Genomic DNA, 16,858 nt, shown 5'->3' with positions numbered 1-16,858 from the left:
CAGCGAGTGAACCATTTAAAAACCCAAATCGGTCAATATCCTTCAATCATCTTCTTCACAGAAGCTTCAAACAAATCCTTCACGTATCCCGCCCGCTCATCCGTGAGAACATCAGACCAGTAACCAAGCTCCGCATCCACCTCTGTGACGCCATCTCCACGACTGTGGATCTGCAAGCCAATCGACACGTCCCACGCAGTGGGATCCTCTGCCGAACGTAGCTCAACCTCGAGTTCAGTCCGCTCGGTGGCCTTCTGACCCACCCGCGAGTCCATGTACTGTAGACTCATAAGAGAGTTCCATGCTGGGGTCTGCCACACGTCTTCCATCTGTGCCAGCCCGTACTGATGCTCCAGTGACTCGAGGAAATCATCTCGTGCCTGCCTAAGCACATCACCAATGGCTCTGTTGCTGAGATCGATCCGACACAAAAGCATTTGAATGAGCGGACCAACTGTCTCTGCTGCGCCGGTGAATGGTGCATCTCTGTTGGCTGTCATGAAGGAGAACAGGGTCTTATCCGACCCGGTGAGGTGCTGTAGCACCATTCCCCAGGCGGTTTGAAGAAAGGCTGCCATCGTGACACCGTGCTGCACGCAGAAGGCGGGTAGTCGGCTGGTGGTCTCCGAATCGAGGTTGATGGTCTTTGTCTTGTGGACCCGGGGCTGCGAGGGCACAAGGCATGAGGCATCGGTATGAGGGATAAGCGATGCTCCCGCGCTCTGTGAGAACTCTAGCCAGTATTCCATGTCCTTGACTAGTGTTTCGCCTTGGCTCATGCTGCGCAGCCAGACCGAGTAGTTGCCGAAAGATGGGGCTGTGGTGGTGGGAAGCTTGCCCTCGTATGCCTGCATCAGGTCACGGAGGATCAGAGCGACAGAAACGCCGTCGGTCAGGGTGTGGTCTGTTTCGGTTTTGAAGGCGACCTTCTTCACCCCGTCCTTTGTGGTTGTACGGAACAAGGTGAGCTGATGGTGTGGCTTTCTGTTCGAGAGGCTGTAGTTGACTGATCGGTAGGCGTCCATTCGAGCCGTCATCTCATCTTCGCTGGCGCACTCGATCACGGGGACCTCAGGGTACCAGTTTCGGATCACAATTTGGTCGTATGAGCCCGGCGAAGACATGCTGGGCAGGAATACCGTGCGAAGTGCGGGATGACGTTGCACAACCTGGTGCCATGCGTCGCGGACTCTGTCCACGTCGACGACACCGTTGATTGTATGGGCGTGGTAGGTGAAGTCCATCTCGTATAGGCGGCGGTTGGGGTACTTTTCGCGCTCTGCGAGCATGTGTCGCTGTACTGGGGCACAGGGGTAAATTCCTTCAATGTTGTCGAGGGTGATGCATTGATCCTGGGGCTGGTGCTGCACGATTGAGGGTTTGGGGGTGGAGGTAGGGGTAGGGGTAGGGGTAAGGGGGGTGCGAGTGGGAGTGGGAGTGGGCGGTAGGCCTTTCACACCACTGAGAACCTCAATGGCAAGGCTAAGCGTCGATTTTGTCTTGGCTGCCCACTCAACAATCCTATCCTGGTGTTGCATGTGCTTGTTATAGGCCACGGTGACGTGAGTCTTACCACCCACAACAAGAGCCACGATGTCGAAAAGAGACCAGCGGGGAAGCTTTTCATCTTGGACCAACTGGTCGAAAGTCGCGCCGTCTGGAAGCTCGGCATGCGAGAGAAGGGCGTTCTCCGAACCAACTTCAGAGGAGCGGCCAAGGTAGTTAAACATGATTTCCATGTCGAAATGCGACCCGAAGGCCTTGCGTCCCTTTTCAGACAGGTATCTGGAGCTGAAATAGGACATGCCGTTGGCGGGTAGGCTGCGTCGCAAGTCCTTGACTGTTTGCACGGTTGCGATGATGTCCGACTCGAGATCAGATACATGCAGTGGGCTCATAGTCGTGAACCAGCCCACTGTGCCGGAAGGATCGACCTGGTTGTTCCATGACTCGCGGCCGTGGCCCTCGGAGAAGACTGGTGGTGCGGCGCGGTCGGGGAAGACAGCCGCAAAGGAGTGGAGAAGAGAGGCCAGAATGATGTCGACAGGGGCAGCGCCTGAAGCCCCCTTGCTGACACTCATTAACTGGTTTGTTAGAGTCTCGTCCAGCCAGAAATCAGTCACGACGGCGTCACAGTATCTGTTAGACTTCTTGCCACCCATTCCCCAGTACTCAAAGTTGGCCACTGGCATGCTGGTGTTTGCGAACGGTAGCAGATCTCTCGGCTCGAGAGACTGCGCCATTTCCTTCTGAGAACGCAACCAACTCTGGAAAGAGAGCGGAGCTGGGCCGGCCAAGCTGCCAGTGGCAATGGCCAGCTCCAGGTCTCCCAGCAGAACGTGCCATGAAACCACATCCACCACCAAATGGTGAGCATGAACGAACATCAACTGCTTGCGCTCTGCACGGAGATTGTACACGCGGGCAGCGAAGACTGGGCCCTTTTCGATGTCAAACACACCGCCCATGTTTCTAAGTATGTTGGAAACTTGATAACCATCTTCCACGTCTTCGACACTGAAATGGAATGAGTTTGCCGAGTCTTCAGCAAGGTACTGGTACCATTGGCCGGCATCATTCCGTGAATACCGGGCGCGGAGCATCGAGTGCCGGCGAACGACCTGCACCAGCGCCGGTCGCAATGCTTGAGGAGGCACGGAGTTGTTGACTTCCAGAAGAATGCTTTGGTCGAGATGACCAATGTTTGCATCTGCGGCAGATCCTACCAAATCAAAGTACATTTGCTGGATTGGCGAGAGTTCGAAAGATCCGTCCTGGACCTTCTTCACGGCTGGCTCAGTATATTCCGCTTTTGCTGCAAGCTCCACCAGGCTCTTGCACCTGATAATGTCCAGCATGGAGACTGTGACCCCGTCGGCGCGAGACTTGCTACGCAGCTGCATGGCAGCGACGGAGTCGCCACCGAGGGCCAGGAATGAGGAGTTGAGGTTGAGTGTCTCCGCGTTCAAGCCGAGGATTTTGCTGATGAGGTTGCACAGGATCTGCTCCACTGGGGTGGATGGGCGACGAATTTCTTCTTCCTTCTTGTCACTACCTCCCTCACGTAGCAAGGAGGCATATGTTTCTTGATCCATCTCTTCCATCCAAGCATCCACGGACTTCCGATCCACCTTAGAATTGGCGCTCAATGGAACGGCCTCGACACCAATCCAGATCGTTGGCACCATGTAGCTTGGCACGTTTTGTTGCAGCAACCCACGCACGGAAGCAAGTTCCTGTCCAATCTTAATACCATGAGAGGCTTCATCCAGCACGATTATTTTGTTGGCAATGGGCGAGCTGGTCGACGAGACATCATGGAGACTCAACATGGCCACCAGCTTGTCCTTGAGCGGGCCGTGGCGAGGAATGCGTGCAACCGCCTGGCGCACTCTTTCGTGTCTCAACATGCCATGCTCCACTTCGTCCAGCTCCATTCTTTGACCATGGAGCTTCACTTGATTATCCTTCCGACCGGAGAATAACATGTAGCCGTTGGCGTCGTAGCGTGCCAAGTCTCCAGTTTTGTACATCCTGCGAGGCGAGGCACTCTTGTCCATCCTCTTCGTCCAGGCTGGATCCTCGATGTATGCGGCTGCCGTCTTTGCGTCGTCCTTGAGATAGCCTCGAGAGACGAGGGGACCTTCGACAACGATTTCTCCGACGCAACCAAGGGGTACTAGTCTGTCGTGATTGTCTGGATCGCAGAGCCACATCACACTACCCATTGGGTTTCCGAGGCCTTGTGCACTTGTTTCCCGGGTTGTCGGGGGCGTCGCAGATGCATAGATGGTGGTCTCAGCTGGCCCCCAAATAATGATCAGGTTCAGTTTATCCGACCAGGTTTGAACGTTGTCTTGAGTGGGTGCCTCACCACCGAGCACGAGGGTGCGCAGTGTCGGAACAGCTTCTGGGCGGAGGAGCTTGGCCACAGATGGGGTGACTGACATGAAGTTCGCCTTATATTTGGTGATGGCGCCGGGAAGCTCGTTCAATCTCTCCCACTCAGATGGCGTGCAGATGGTGGCTCCGCGTTGGAGCGAGATGAAAATGTCACCGAGACCGATATCGAAAGTGTAGGCCGAGAACTGGAACACCCTGGTGCCAGGGTTGACCTTGAATTGTGCACCGTGTGCTTGTGCGCTCATGCGCAGGTTGCCGTGCTCGACCACAATTCCCTTGGGCCGACCTGTGCTTCCCGAGGTGAAGCAAACATAGACGGCGTTCGAGGGGTTGACCTTGGGTAGATCAATGTAGTCAACGTCGGGCAGGCGATCCAAGTACTCTTGATTGATTGGGATGGTCGTAACAGCGGCATCATTAAAAATACCAGTGTGCTGCGGCGAGACCAATACAAATTCGGCTCCGATTGTCTTCAGGATCTCCTTTCTGCGGTTCGCCGGGTGAGTAGGGCCGAGATGCACAACAACACCTCCGGCCTTGATGATAGCTATGGTGGACACGATCGCCCATGTGGACTTGTCAAAGCATAGAGGCACCATGACTTCGAGGCCAACGCCCTTCAGAATAAGTGTCTTGGCTAGCTTGGTCGCGTAGTGCTCTAGCTGGGCGTAGGTCATCTCCCCATCCCAGCCTGAGAGGGCGAGATTGTGAGGACGAAGCCGACTTTGCTCCGCAATGGCTTCGTGAACTGTCTTACCGTCGATGGAACCCGCAGGCCATCTAGCGTTCCAGGCCTCGATCTGGGTAAAGTCACTTGGGCCGAAGATGTCGAGGTCACGAAGTTTGTTAGCTTGCACCTCGGCGGACGCCATGCGATAGAGCTGGTCAACAACGTGTTCGAACTGCTTGCATATCCATTCCATCTGGTGTGTGGGGATAACGGTCGGATCATGTCGTGCCAAAACGTTGACAGTCTCCCCGTTCTCCGCCAGATGGCACTCGAAGACAATAGGATATGACCAGAATCCGTCCAGCAGCTCTGGCATTTCAATCTCTGTGATGAAGCCTTTCTGGGTGGAATCCTCTCCGAACTCGAACAAGGTGGTAAAATCGAGAGCAGCTTGGACCTCCTTTCCCAACTGCCGAAGCGTCTGCACACCAGCATGTTGGTGCGGGATCATACTGACAGATTGTTCTTGGACGCGCTGGAGGAAGTTGATGATGGCCTCGTCGTCGTTGAGCTGGATACGAACTGGTACTGTAGTCACGGTCGGCCCGACAACTTCAACGATGCCAGGGACAGCGCAGTCGCGACCTGATTGTGCCGCACCAAAGGTGATATCATTCGAACCGGCATGCCTGGAGCTCACAATGGCCCATGCCGCTCGCAGCAGCGTTGACTTGAGAATTCCAGTCGGTTGCTGCTCGGGTGCCGGTAGACGAATGGTGTGAGACACGTTGGCACTGTTCTTGGCCTCATATGTCTTAGAGGGCAACTTGGGAAAATGTGCGGGTGTACCGCTGAGTTGATCTTTCCAGAAGCTGTCCGACTCGGACTGATCAACCTGAGAGAGATGGCGGATGAAGACATTATATCCTGGTCCCACCTGGTATTGCTCACCCGCGTAGAACTTCTCCACAGCTCCAAGTAGCACGGTCGCACTCCAACCATCATAAAGAGCGTGGTGAAGAGCCAAGACAAACTTGCGTGCCTCAATATCAATCGCAAAGGAGCACAGGCGACCTCCGTACTCAATCAAAGGAAGGCTAAAGGATGTCTCATCGGTGATTGTCTGCCAGGTCAACTTCTCCTTGACCACCACCTGGAGAGACTCGGACGAGCGACCGAGAACAATGCGTGTCCGCAGGATCGGGAAAACATCAGCTGCCTTTTGCCATGCTGCTTTGAAGCGGTCGATGTCGAGATCGGCTGGCAAGTCGAAGATTCTTGTTGAGATGTAGGAGCCCTGCTTCCGCGTGGAGACTGCCATAAGACCTTCTTGCAGCGCTGAACAGAGATAAATGTCTTCGATATCGCTCGAATCAACGTTGCATTGGCGAACGGCCTCCTGAATAACGTCATCAACGATCTCTGGTTGGAGCAGAGAGAAAGGCGCAATGTTTGCATCTTGGCTTTGCACACTACTTTCCCAGAGCTCGGCCATTTGATACAAGCGCGGCATGCGGAACAAGTCGCTCACTGCCAGCGCCTTGCCAGCGCGACGAGCGGCGGCTGCCAGTCGCATGGCTTGAATTGAATCGCCTCCTCTGTGGAAGAAGTTGTCGTTGGCCGAGATTGACTCCTCTGGGAAGATCCCGAGGACTTCAGACCACAAACTCCGGACTCGCATCTCAGTTTCGCTTGTGCATGCACGACCTCCGGTGGCGTTTGAGGCCTCGGCTTCATCGCCCAGAGCGTACTGTTGTCTTTGCTCGGACGAGAAAGACGCCGCAAGTGTTCGGAGCGCCTTGCGGTTCTTCTTCCCTGTCTGCGTCACGGGCATGGATCGCATGGGAATAAAGAAAGAAGGAACCATGTGGGGAGGGATTGTCTCCAAAAGGTGGTTCTTCAGGGCGACGAGCTGGTCACGGACGACGTCCAAGCTTTCGACATCCTCAGACGCATCAGTTAACTCGGAGGCCGTATTGAGCCTTAGGAATGCCGCCAGAGCCACGCGGTCTTTGTTGCCATCCAGGAAGATCTTTTCAACAACGACGGCATCCGCATCAATACCATGGGCCACAATGTTTTGTTCCACCTCACTCAGCTCAATGCGCTGCCCACGGACCTTGACTTGGCTATCCTTGCGACCAACGTAGAGGATAGTGCCGTCTGCATCATACTTCACCAGGTCACCTGTCTTGTACATGCGCATGGTTTGGATGCCCAGCTCCCGCGAAAATGTCGGGTTCTCGATATAGGCAGCAGCGGTCTGTTCCGGATTGGCTTTATAGCCTCGAGTGACGATAGGGCCTTCGACACAGAGCTCGCCGACGCAACCGATCGCCACCAGACGATTGTGATCATTTGCTTCGGTGATCCATGTGCGGCATCCAAGTCCTCGGCCAATGTTGTTCGGAGACGAGGTTCCCGGCTGCAGATGCGAGACGCTAGTCCAGATACTGCACTCCGAGGGCCCATATGACTGTTAGGGGTTAGCAATGTGTCTAGAAAAAAAGACATAAAGAGAGCAGTTAGGAGGACATACATTGAGGAGCGTCACACGGGATGCCCATCGGTCACATAGCCCTTGACTGATGGCCTCACCGCCCAAAGCCAGATGCTTCAAGCCTGGCATCTGCTCCGGATCGAGTGTCTCTGCAGTTGTTGGAACATGGAAGGACCAGTTCACTCTATATTTGTTAACAGCGCCAGCGAGGTCGCTAAGTCGCTCAGTCTCAGACGGCACACAAACACAGCCACCCCGCATCAGGGTTGTGAAGACCTCCGAATTGGACACGTCAAAGACATGTGAGGCAAATTGAAGGGTGCGAGTATCCGGTCCCATTTGTACATGAGGTCCTTCATAGTGCTGCATGGAGCACAACCCTCGATGCTCGATGATTGCGCCCTTGGGCTTACCGGTACTGCCAGATGTGAAAACGATCAGAGCTGCGTTGGATGGTTGCACGGTGGACGTGACGCGGTCAGCTGTTGTTTGTTTGGGTATATATTCGAAACTGGCATCATCGATCGGGAGAACCTTTGGTGCCATGCCGGCGAACTTATCCGCATGGTGGGGTGAACAAAGTACCAAGGGTGCTTGGACGTCCTGGAGAATATCCTGCATGCGAGCGGCGGGATATGCCGGGCTCAAGGCCGTGTAGCAACCGCCAGCCTTGAGGACGGATAACATGGAGACGACATTCCATTTGGACTTGTCAAAGCAAAGAGCGACAGTCACTTCTGGGCCGATACCGAGGCTTTGGAGATGGGCTGCGAGGCGTTCCGTCACCGCATCCAGTCCTCCGAAGGTGAAGCTTCCGTCCCAGGCACACACAGCCTCAGCGTCTGGACGCTCCTTGGTTCGCTCCGCGACAAGTTGATGTATACACCCTTGTACTGTCTCAGGCAGATCACCATTCCATGCGGTGATCTCGCTGATGTCTTCTGGACTAAGAACTTGGATATCGCGAACGCAAGTCTCCGGTTGACTGGTCAGTTGCTGGACGACATGGTTATACTGGCTGAGCAGTCTCTGCATATCTCGATCAGAGATCAAAGTATGATCATATCGGGCTTCCACGACAATTGCTCCGTCGCTGTGGTCGTAGTTGCGAATGACCAACGCATCCGTGTAAAAGCCCTCTGGCAGATCGGCGGTTACGATTGCCATTCCGTTGAGGGCCTCGCTAACGTCCGCGATGCTCGGCTCCACCGCGAAACGATGTCCCATGTTGTCGATAGCCGCACGAGCTTGCTCATTGAGTCGACGAATATTCTGCAGGCCGGTGTGTTCAAACGGCATCATTGTCATACCCTGCTGGTGAAGGGAGTCCAAGTACTGTGCGACCGTTGTCTCGCCGTCCAATGGAACTGTCATGCGGAACGGGGCGGTTGTCATCGTGGGCCCGTTCATGGTAGAGATACCCGCAACCGGGGCATTTCGGCCAGAAAGGGTCACGCCAAACAGGACGTCCGAGCTGTCCATGTGTCGAGCCACGACTAGACCCCATGCGGCGCGCAGATAGTTCGTCACCGAGATCTTGGTCCCGGTCGGACGATTCAGCTGGAACTGCAAGCGACACGCGCGATGGGGGACAACCTGGTGGCCTTGTGGCCGAGGAGGGAATTGGGGTGGTGCCTCGCCATCAGCAGGGAACTGCTTCTGCCAGTACTCCCTGGCAGAGCTGTCTCGCTCCTGATCCTGCAAGAAGCGGATGAATCCCTTGAAAGACACCGGCTTGGGCACGATGGAACCATCGTGTTCCATGGCATGGGCAATTTGTTCGAATGTGATGTCCATGCTGAAGCCGTCGCACAGCGCATGGTGTCCTGACCACACGATGTAGCGTTCTCCGTCCTGCTCTTCTACCAGGGCAAGGCGGATGAGCGCGCTTCCATAGGTCACTGGAGCGTTCAAATCCTCCTCGAGATACGCGGCCAAATTGTCGCTCTTGGTCCAGTTAACCGGGACATTCAATACCGCCTGGAGCAGTCCAGCGCCACTGACGCTCACAAAGCGTGTGCGGAAAATGGGTTCGGCGGAGGCAACAGCATCAAACGCACGGCGGAATCTGGACACGTCATATTTCGGGTCCGTGAGGCGCAAGATGCGTTGATCCTTGTACGCTCCGGTTTGTCGCATGGAAAGAGCAATCAGGCCCTCCTGCAGTGGGGTGGACGGGTACATATCGACGATGGCCTCTGGCCTAACACCACACTGTGCTGCTGCTTCGGCGCGAATCGTTTGCAGTGGTGAGGTAGATGACAGTGGGACAAGGTCAAATGCCGTCTCATCTGTTTCCGGTTCACCAGATTCATCGCCCATGCGCACGACTTGAGCCATATCGGACAAGACGGGATGCGCGAAGATGTCCGCGAAAGTCAAGGACATGCCTGCCACTCGTGCAGCACCTGCAAGCCGCATGGCCACGACCGAGTCGCCTCCAAGTTGGAAGAAGTCATCAGAAGCGCCCACCTTCTCCATAGGCAGGTTAAGCACTTTACTCCAGGCAGCCTGCAGCTTCTGTTCACGGGGTGTCGTCGGTGCCCTCTTCGTAGTATCACCCTGTAGCATGTAACGGGAGACATCGGACTCCGAGAGAGAGGCGATTATCTCGCGCAGGACATTTCTAGCCAACTTGCCGTTTGCGGTTCGCGGGATCTGCGTGATTGGAATGAACATGGCGGGGACCATGTACTGGGGCAGACTGGTTTTGAGGGCTGCCTTGAGGTCTGAAAACAGGCGGGCGAGTGTCTCGGTCATGGGAGTTGGCGAGGTGTCCAGCGGCTTTGAGGACGACTCATCGAGGAACTGAACGAATGCTACCAGGGTTCGGTCCTGAGTTTGGCTGCTTGGAAGCATCACGGCGTCGACAGACACTAGACTCGAGTGGTCAAGCTGGGCCAGCTGTGCCTGGACTTCGTACTTGATGTGGTCAAGCTCAACGCGCTGGCCGTGAATCTTGATCTGACTATCCCGGCGGCCGATGATGGTCAGACTACCATCCCGGTTGAAACGGCACAGATCACCGGTTCTGTATAAGCGTCGGTTACGGTCCGGAGTCATACTCTTTGCCCATTTCGGGTTTTGGACAAAGGCTGCTGCTGTCTGCTCTGGATTGTTTAGATAATGACGTGCAAGCAGCGGACCCTCAAGGAGGAGCTCGCCCACAGCCCCCAGAGGCATCAGCTTGTGGTGATCGCTAGGGTCGACAATCCATGCGTGGCAACCAAAGGCCTGACCAATATTTGCTGGGCTGCCATTAACGCTCAGGCGGGTGGGAGTACAAGTGACGGCAACAGATGACTCGGCCGGGCCATAACTGTTGTAGAGCTCCACCGCTGGCGCCCAGATCTCCACGTTCTCCCTGGTAAGGGGCTCTCCAGCACTGAAGAGCCATCGAAGCTGAGGAACCTGCTCCGGGCGCATGAGACTGATAACTGTGCTGGTCAAATGGGCGTGGTTAGCGCGGAGGCGGTTTAAAGCGCCAGGGATGTCGTTGACACGGTCGTCATCCGAGGGGACGCAAATACAGCCACCGCGTTGTAGGGTCGTGAAGATGTCCTGGTTCGATGTATCGAAGGTGTAGCTGGCAAACTGGAAGACGCGAGCCTCTGGGCCGATGCGAACTGCCGGACCCATGAGATCTGACAAGGTCGCCATCGAGGCATGTTCCACCACTACAGCCTTGGGGCGGCCTGTTGTACCAGACGTGAAAACGACGCAAGCTGCATTGTTTGGCTGGATGGAACCACATGCCGGCCCTGACTTCGAAGGGAGCTTGGCAACAAATTCGGGAGTGATCGCCACGATGCTCAAGCTGTCGCATGCCTCGAACAAGTGCCTATTCTGCGGTGCCACGCACACCACCGTGGCTCCAGCTTCTTGGACCAAGCCTTCCAGTCGCTTTCTTGGGTGTGTCGGATCCAGACCTACGAATGCACCACCCGCTTTCAGGATTGCAAGGCACGTCACGATAGTCCAGCCCGACTTGGGGAAACAGTGTGGCACTACGGCCTCGGGACCTACCCCCAAAGCACGAAGGTAGTGAGCGAGGCGGTTAGATACCTCATCGAGCTGCGAGTACGTCCATTCGCCATCCCAAGCACACACAGCCTGGGCATCAGGCTGCACGCGAGCGAGTTTCTCGAACTTGGTGAAGATCAATCGGTTTGCCCGTGGCAGCGGGTGGGTGTTGAAGGACAATAGTTCATGTTTATGGGCAACCCCCACAAGGCTCACCTCGTTGATAGGGGTATCCGGTCGGGTTATAATAGATTTAACAGCACTTCCAAGCGCACTGGCGATATTGCTTGCTTGTTTAGGTGTCAAATGATCGGTCCAGTGACGGAGGGAAGCTCGCGCCATGTTGGAACCGTTGAGCTGCACGTCTAGGACGATAGCATACTCGTCGGGTTCGTGATCCCCGATGTTCTTGAAGATGAGTGAAGAATCGGCGGGGCTGTCAACATCGCGGTTTACCGTAACGATAGTGTTGAAAAGTGGGCTTCCTCCTGTCTTGAGTGCATGCTGGATGTTGGAGAGACCAACGTGCTGGTGAGGCAGAGCGTTGACGTAGTCATCAGCAACAACTTGCACGGCGTCCAGTAGTGTATTAACAGTGGTAGCATTGGCACCTGCGTTCTCAGTTGCAAAAGACAGACGGCTCACCAGCATAGTGAGGAAAGCACCCACTCCGTCTTGGATGCCCTGCAGGGGAGCGTCGCGTCCCGCCGAGAGGTAACCGAAGCAGACTTGCTCGGGCGACTCAGCATAGGCGCGGAGTACCAGGGCCCAGGCGGCTTGGAACACGTTGGCAGGGGTGACTGAGGCCTTCCGGCAGAAGTCGAGGAGTGCCTCATTGCAGACCCCTTCCTCCTTCAGGGGAACCGACACCACGTTCAACTGCCTCTCACCTTGATTGTCGGTTTCTAGACTGGCCAGCCTAGGAACCATGGTCGCACTTTGATCCTTCAGGTATTCTGCCCAAAAGTCGATTGATGAGGCCAGAGGTGTCTGTCGAATGTGGGAGATGTAGTTGCGGAACGGCATTGCTGGCTCCCACTTGGCGGCATGACCATCATACGCCTGCAGTAGGTCACGGACGATCACGGCCGCGGATACGCCATCCACGATGGCGTGGTTGATCTCTAGCTTCATCACAACGTGGTTGGCTCCAGCAATGCGGCAAATGGAGAGTCGATGGGCAGGTTCGGGTCCTCTGATTGAGACAGGGTCTTGGTTGGCAAGGACCAAAGCGAAGTCATCAGTAGGGCAGCAGTCCACGATTGAAATATTGGGCTGGGTGTGCGATAGCACAACTTGGTTGAATTGAGCCTCGACGTCGGCACTTTCAACGAAGATGGTGCGTAGAGATGTGTGTCGCTGCACAACCTCGCCCCACGACCGCGCAAGTCGCTCAACGGACACCGACTCCTTGGGATCGCGCGACCTGAGTTCCGCGATATGGTAGACATCATATGTGTCATCCTTAGACCGGTGCTGGCTAAGCAACAGGTCCTGTTGCATGGGTGAGCATGGATAAATATCTTCGATCAACGAGGTCTCAGGCCCAGGAATGAGGCCGATCTGAGGCAGTTTGTCGTAGATAAGGTTATCCAGGGTGCTGTAGCTGACCTCGCCCAATAACGGAAAGTCTGATGGAGTGTATTCGACTGGGGCGGTCATCATCTTGACAACGAGGGTAGCAAGTGTTTCCTGCGCGGTCGCGATCCAAGCCTTGACGTGGGTCTCTTGCACAACCTTCTTATTGAAAGAGAACGCAAGCTGAATATTGTCATCGATAACTTCCGCCACAATGGAGATGTTGCTGACCAAAGGAGCGGCGCCGGGAGCAGGAAGGAAGACCGGGCGCGGCTTAATCTGCACCAGACTGCGAGGACCGTCAATCACGTTCGACAGATTGCGGTAGCGAAACGAGATCTCTGGGCTTTCAGTACTGCTTGACTTCATTCTCGTTTTCCGGGCGTCCTTGATTCCCTTCAGCATGCGCACTTGCTCGTCGGTGGTGCTCATATCGGCGGTGTCGAGAACCATTGAACGGAGAGTCTCGAATCGACCAACGGTTTGCGAAAGGTCAATGCCGAAATCTTCAAACGCAAGTCCACGCTCATCCTCCCACAGAGCAAGTGTAGGCAGGGTCTCGCGGTCGCCAAAGATTTGGCTGAACGAGAGCATCAGACTTGCCATTATCAAGTCGACAACCTCAGTCCGCAGTGGTCTGTGTACTTCGTCGCTCAAGAGCAGAGTGGCTGTTTCCTGGTCAATCTCCACTGCCTGGTAGTCCATATCAACTTCCGTGGCTGCCAAAGTGCGTGGCGCGACTGCAATCTCGGCGCCCGATGACTCTCTCTCAAAATTGACCCAGTTCTGAAGAGAGACTGGCTCCTCGGCTTTCTTGTCCGGAATAGGCCCATCTGAGAGACTCAAGCAGTTCTGAAGCTGTCGGATGATGATGTTCCAGGAGGGAGTGTCGATCACAGCACTGTGGGCTCTCAAGACCAACAGTTGCTTTTCTGTTCCTGAAACCAAACCAGCAGAGAAAATGGGTCCAGAGAGCGACACCGCGTCGGCTGAGGCTGCGATGGTGGTGATATCTTCAGGACGTTCTATGCGGTGATGTTGGAAGCGGTAAGAACACTCAACCTCAGAGGCGATCGTTTGCTTGAGGGAAACGGCGCCGTCCTCTACAATGTCAGCAAAGCGCGCCCGCAACATGGAGTGGCGGGTAACAATAGCCTCCAGGGCAGCCTTGACCCGAGCAGCCGAAACACTAGCATCCAATTTCAAGAGAATGCTCTGCGTGAGGTGGTTTGCCGCCCTCCCGTCACCCAGACAGAATTGCTGAGCCCTGGAAAGTGGAAACGAGGCATCCAAACTGCTCGACTTTGGTTTCAGACCAGAGGACTTCTCCAAACGGCCAGCCAGGTCTTTGATGCCATTGCTCTTCATCATGTCCTGTACTGTAACATTCAAGCCGGCGCGCTTGCATTGTGAGATCACACGCATGGCAGCGAGACTGTCGCCACCAAGCGCGATGAAAGACTTGTCCAGCGGCAGACTGTGAGTGGGAGTGTTCAGGGCACCAGCGAAAATGTCTCGAAGGGCTCGCTCGACCTCTGACAGATCCAAGTCGGGCTCCTCATCCAAGGAGCGATTTTCTGACAAATCAGCACTGAGTAATCCTAGAAGGCGATTGTACAGGCTCTCATCCATATCCAACAACCAGTTGAAAACCCGCTTGCGATCGAGCTTGGCGGACACCAACAGCGGCCATGCCTCAACCACGATCCATACGGCGGGAACCATGTATTCCGGCACACAGCCGCGCAGGTGGTTCCGGACTGCATCGGTCTGGTCCTTGACATCTGGTCTCTCATCTTCGAATAGCACGTCGATCGGCGCACTGGAGTCGCCAGCTTTGGAGTCCTGAGCGAAGTCTTTCAAGCATACAACGGCGACGATCTTCTCCTTGCAACGCCCAGCCTTGGGAAGGAATGCCGCAGCATGTTTGATGTGGGGGTGGCGAGCGATGTTGTGCTCAATTTCACCCAACTCCACGCGTAGACCACGAAGTTTAACTTGGGTATCTTTGCGACCCAGGATCTGGATGGTGCCGTCAAGGTTAAACCGGGCCAAGTCACCGGTCTTGTAAAAGCGCATGGAAGCACTTTCACTCAACACGGTCGCATTGGATGGTGTCAGCGACCAGCCTTCGGTCCAGGTCGGGTCCTCAATGAAAGAGGCGGCGGTCTTTTCTGCATCGTTCAAGTATCCACGAGCGAGAATGGGACCGGAGATCAAGAGTTCGCCGACGGCGCCTAGTGGAACGAGCCGGTCGTGGTTCTCGGCATCGACGATCCAGCAAAGTCCACCAACGGCGCGGCCAATATTTGATGGATCGCTGTTTGGTTTTAAATGTGGATCACCCGCAGCGGCAACGGAACATTCGGACGGACCGTACCCGTTGATAAGTTGCACGTGTGGTGCCCATGTCTCGATGTCGACTTTGCTGAGTGGCTCACCACCAAGGGCGAGGGTTTTGAGCTTGGGAACCATCTCGGGTCGCAGTAGCTTGACGAGCGACGGCGTCAAAAAGGACCATGTGATGTCGAATTTGTCGAAGATGGGCTGGAGACCCTGGGCCATGCTAGCCATGTCTGGAGTGCATACACATGCACCCGAGATAAGCGAAGTCATGATCTCCAGCATACTCACATCGAAACTGTACGAGGCGAGCTGCAAGACTCGACTCCCGCGAGAGAGGTTGGATAGAGAGGCGTGTACGAGGGCACCCGAGATGAATGCCTTGTGCGGGATGAGACAGCCTTTCGGCTTTCCTGTGCTTCCTGAAGTAAAGATGAGGTAGAGGAGATTGTTAGGGGTAACGCTGGACTCGAGGATCTGATCATCGACGGGGAGGGAGGCAACGAATTGTTCGTCAACGACGATAGCTCGCACGCCCATTTCCTTTTCCCACGTTTCGGCCTGGCTCTTGGAGCTCAGCACCCACTTACCTTCGATTTGTTCCATGATATCTTGCCTGCGGCTGACTGGGTTAGCTGGGTCAATAAACACAATAGCACCCCCTGCTTTGATTACACCCAAAAGGGCCGCAATGGCCCAGCGGCTCTTCTCAAAGCACAGGGGGACAATAGATTCCGGTCGGATTCCCTCTTCTTGGGCTAGCCAGACTGCGATGCGATCGGAAATAGCGTCCAGCTCGCCATACGTGAAGCGGCCGTCCCAGGCGTCCACGGCGAGCATGTCCGGCTCCTCCTGCGCGCGCTGACGGAAGAGGAGATGGACGCATGATTCGACCGTCTCTGGCAGCTGGACGCTATTCCAGGTCCAAAGCTTTGCCTTGTCGTAGTCACTGACTAGATCGACGGCGTCTAAGCGGTCGTGACGCCGGTCGGGGTTGTTGATCAAATTAAGAACGTGCGCAAAGGCAGCCGCGAGGTGATCGGCTCGTTCATGGTCGATTGTGTTTGGTGCAAAACGCACCACAAATTCGAGCTTGTCAAATGGCAGAGGGATAGCCACGAGCTCAATTAGCGCGCCCGTAGCGTCAAGATGGCTGGGAGAGGAGGAGTTGAGGTAGGTCTTGTTGGAGGTGAGGGTCGTGATGGATTGTAGGAATGGCGAGGTAGCAGTTTCATTTCGTGAAGGAGCCAAAGGGACCTGGTCGGAGGCCAGCTCCTTCGTCGCTTGGTGTGTTTGTTGGATGAAGTCGGAAATTGTTGTTGCGCCGTCGAGCTGTGCGTTGCAGATTTGGTAGGTGGATTCAAGATCGTCGGCCTCTCCCGACGTAGTGGCTGTGATGAAGCGAGTGTCTTCCTGCCCCGTATACTGCCCTACCACGATGCTCCAGGCAGCGTTGATCAGAGCAGCGATTTCAGTATCGGGGTTCTCGCGATGGGAGACGCCGACGTTCTCGACAAGGATAGTAGAAGTGGCTTGAGTATACATGGTGATAGAAAGTGGAGGTCTAGGTGTTAGGGCAAAAAGCGGTCGGTCGATTAACGATAGTAGGATTCAGGCAGCAACAGTTTGGCAGCGTTTTACGGAAAGGTGAATGTAGAATTCTAAAGTTAGGATACCTGAAGCTACTCCGCCTCTGGGTTATATCGTAGCCTAGGGCTGTATACTCGACTACGGCGGTATTCACACCACGTGGGGCTTAGCAGTAAGGCTTATTATGATTGTTTAATCAGGTTAGCCTACGGCCCCTGCAGTGAAGAGCATGAGGCTGTGGTTTACTATTT

The 16,858-nt window shown here is 55.1% G+C and overlaps 1 protein-coding gene across 1 annotated transcript; it reads right to left on the bottom strand.

Annotated features, from left to right (window-relative positions):
* Positions 1–32: 32 nt before the first annotated feature.
* On the bottom strand, positions 33–16,562 carry AKAW2_81290S (non-ribosomal peptide synthetase; the record flags this gene model as incomplete). Its single annotated transcript, XM_041682405.1, has 2 exons — positions 33–7,049; positions 7,113–16,562. 2 exons carry the CDS (start codon positions 16,560–16,562, stop codon positions 33–35), a joined length of 16,467 nt encoding a protein of 5,488 aa, XP_041549251.1.
* Positions 16,563–16,858: the final 296 nt, after the last annotated feature.

The sequence above is a fragment of the Aspergillus luchuensis genome, chromosome 8, assembly GCF_016861625.1.
Source record: "Aspergillus luchuensis IFO 4308 DNA, chromosome 8, nearly complete sequence".
Lineage (NCBI taxonomy): Eukaryota > Fungi > Ascomycota > Eurotiomycetes > Eurotiales > Aspergillaceae > Aspergillus > Aspergillus luchuensis.
Note: the sequence above shows the minus strand (reverse complement) of the source record. Positions and strands in the feature narration are given on the sequence as shown.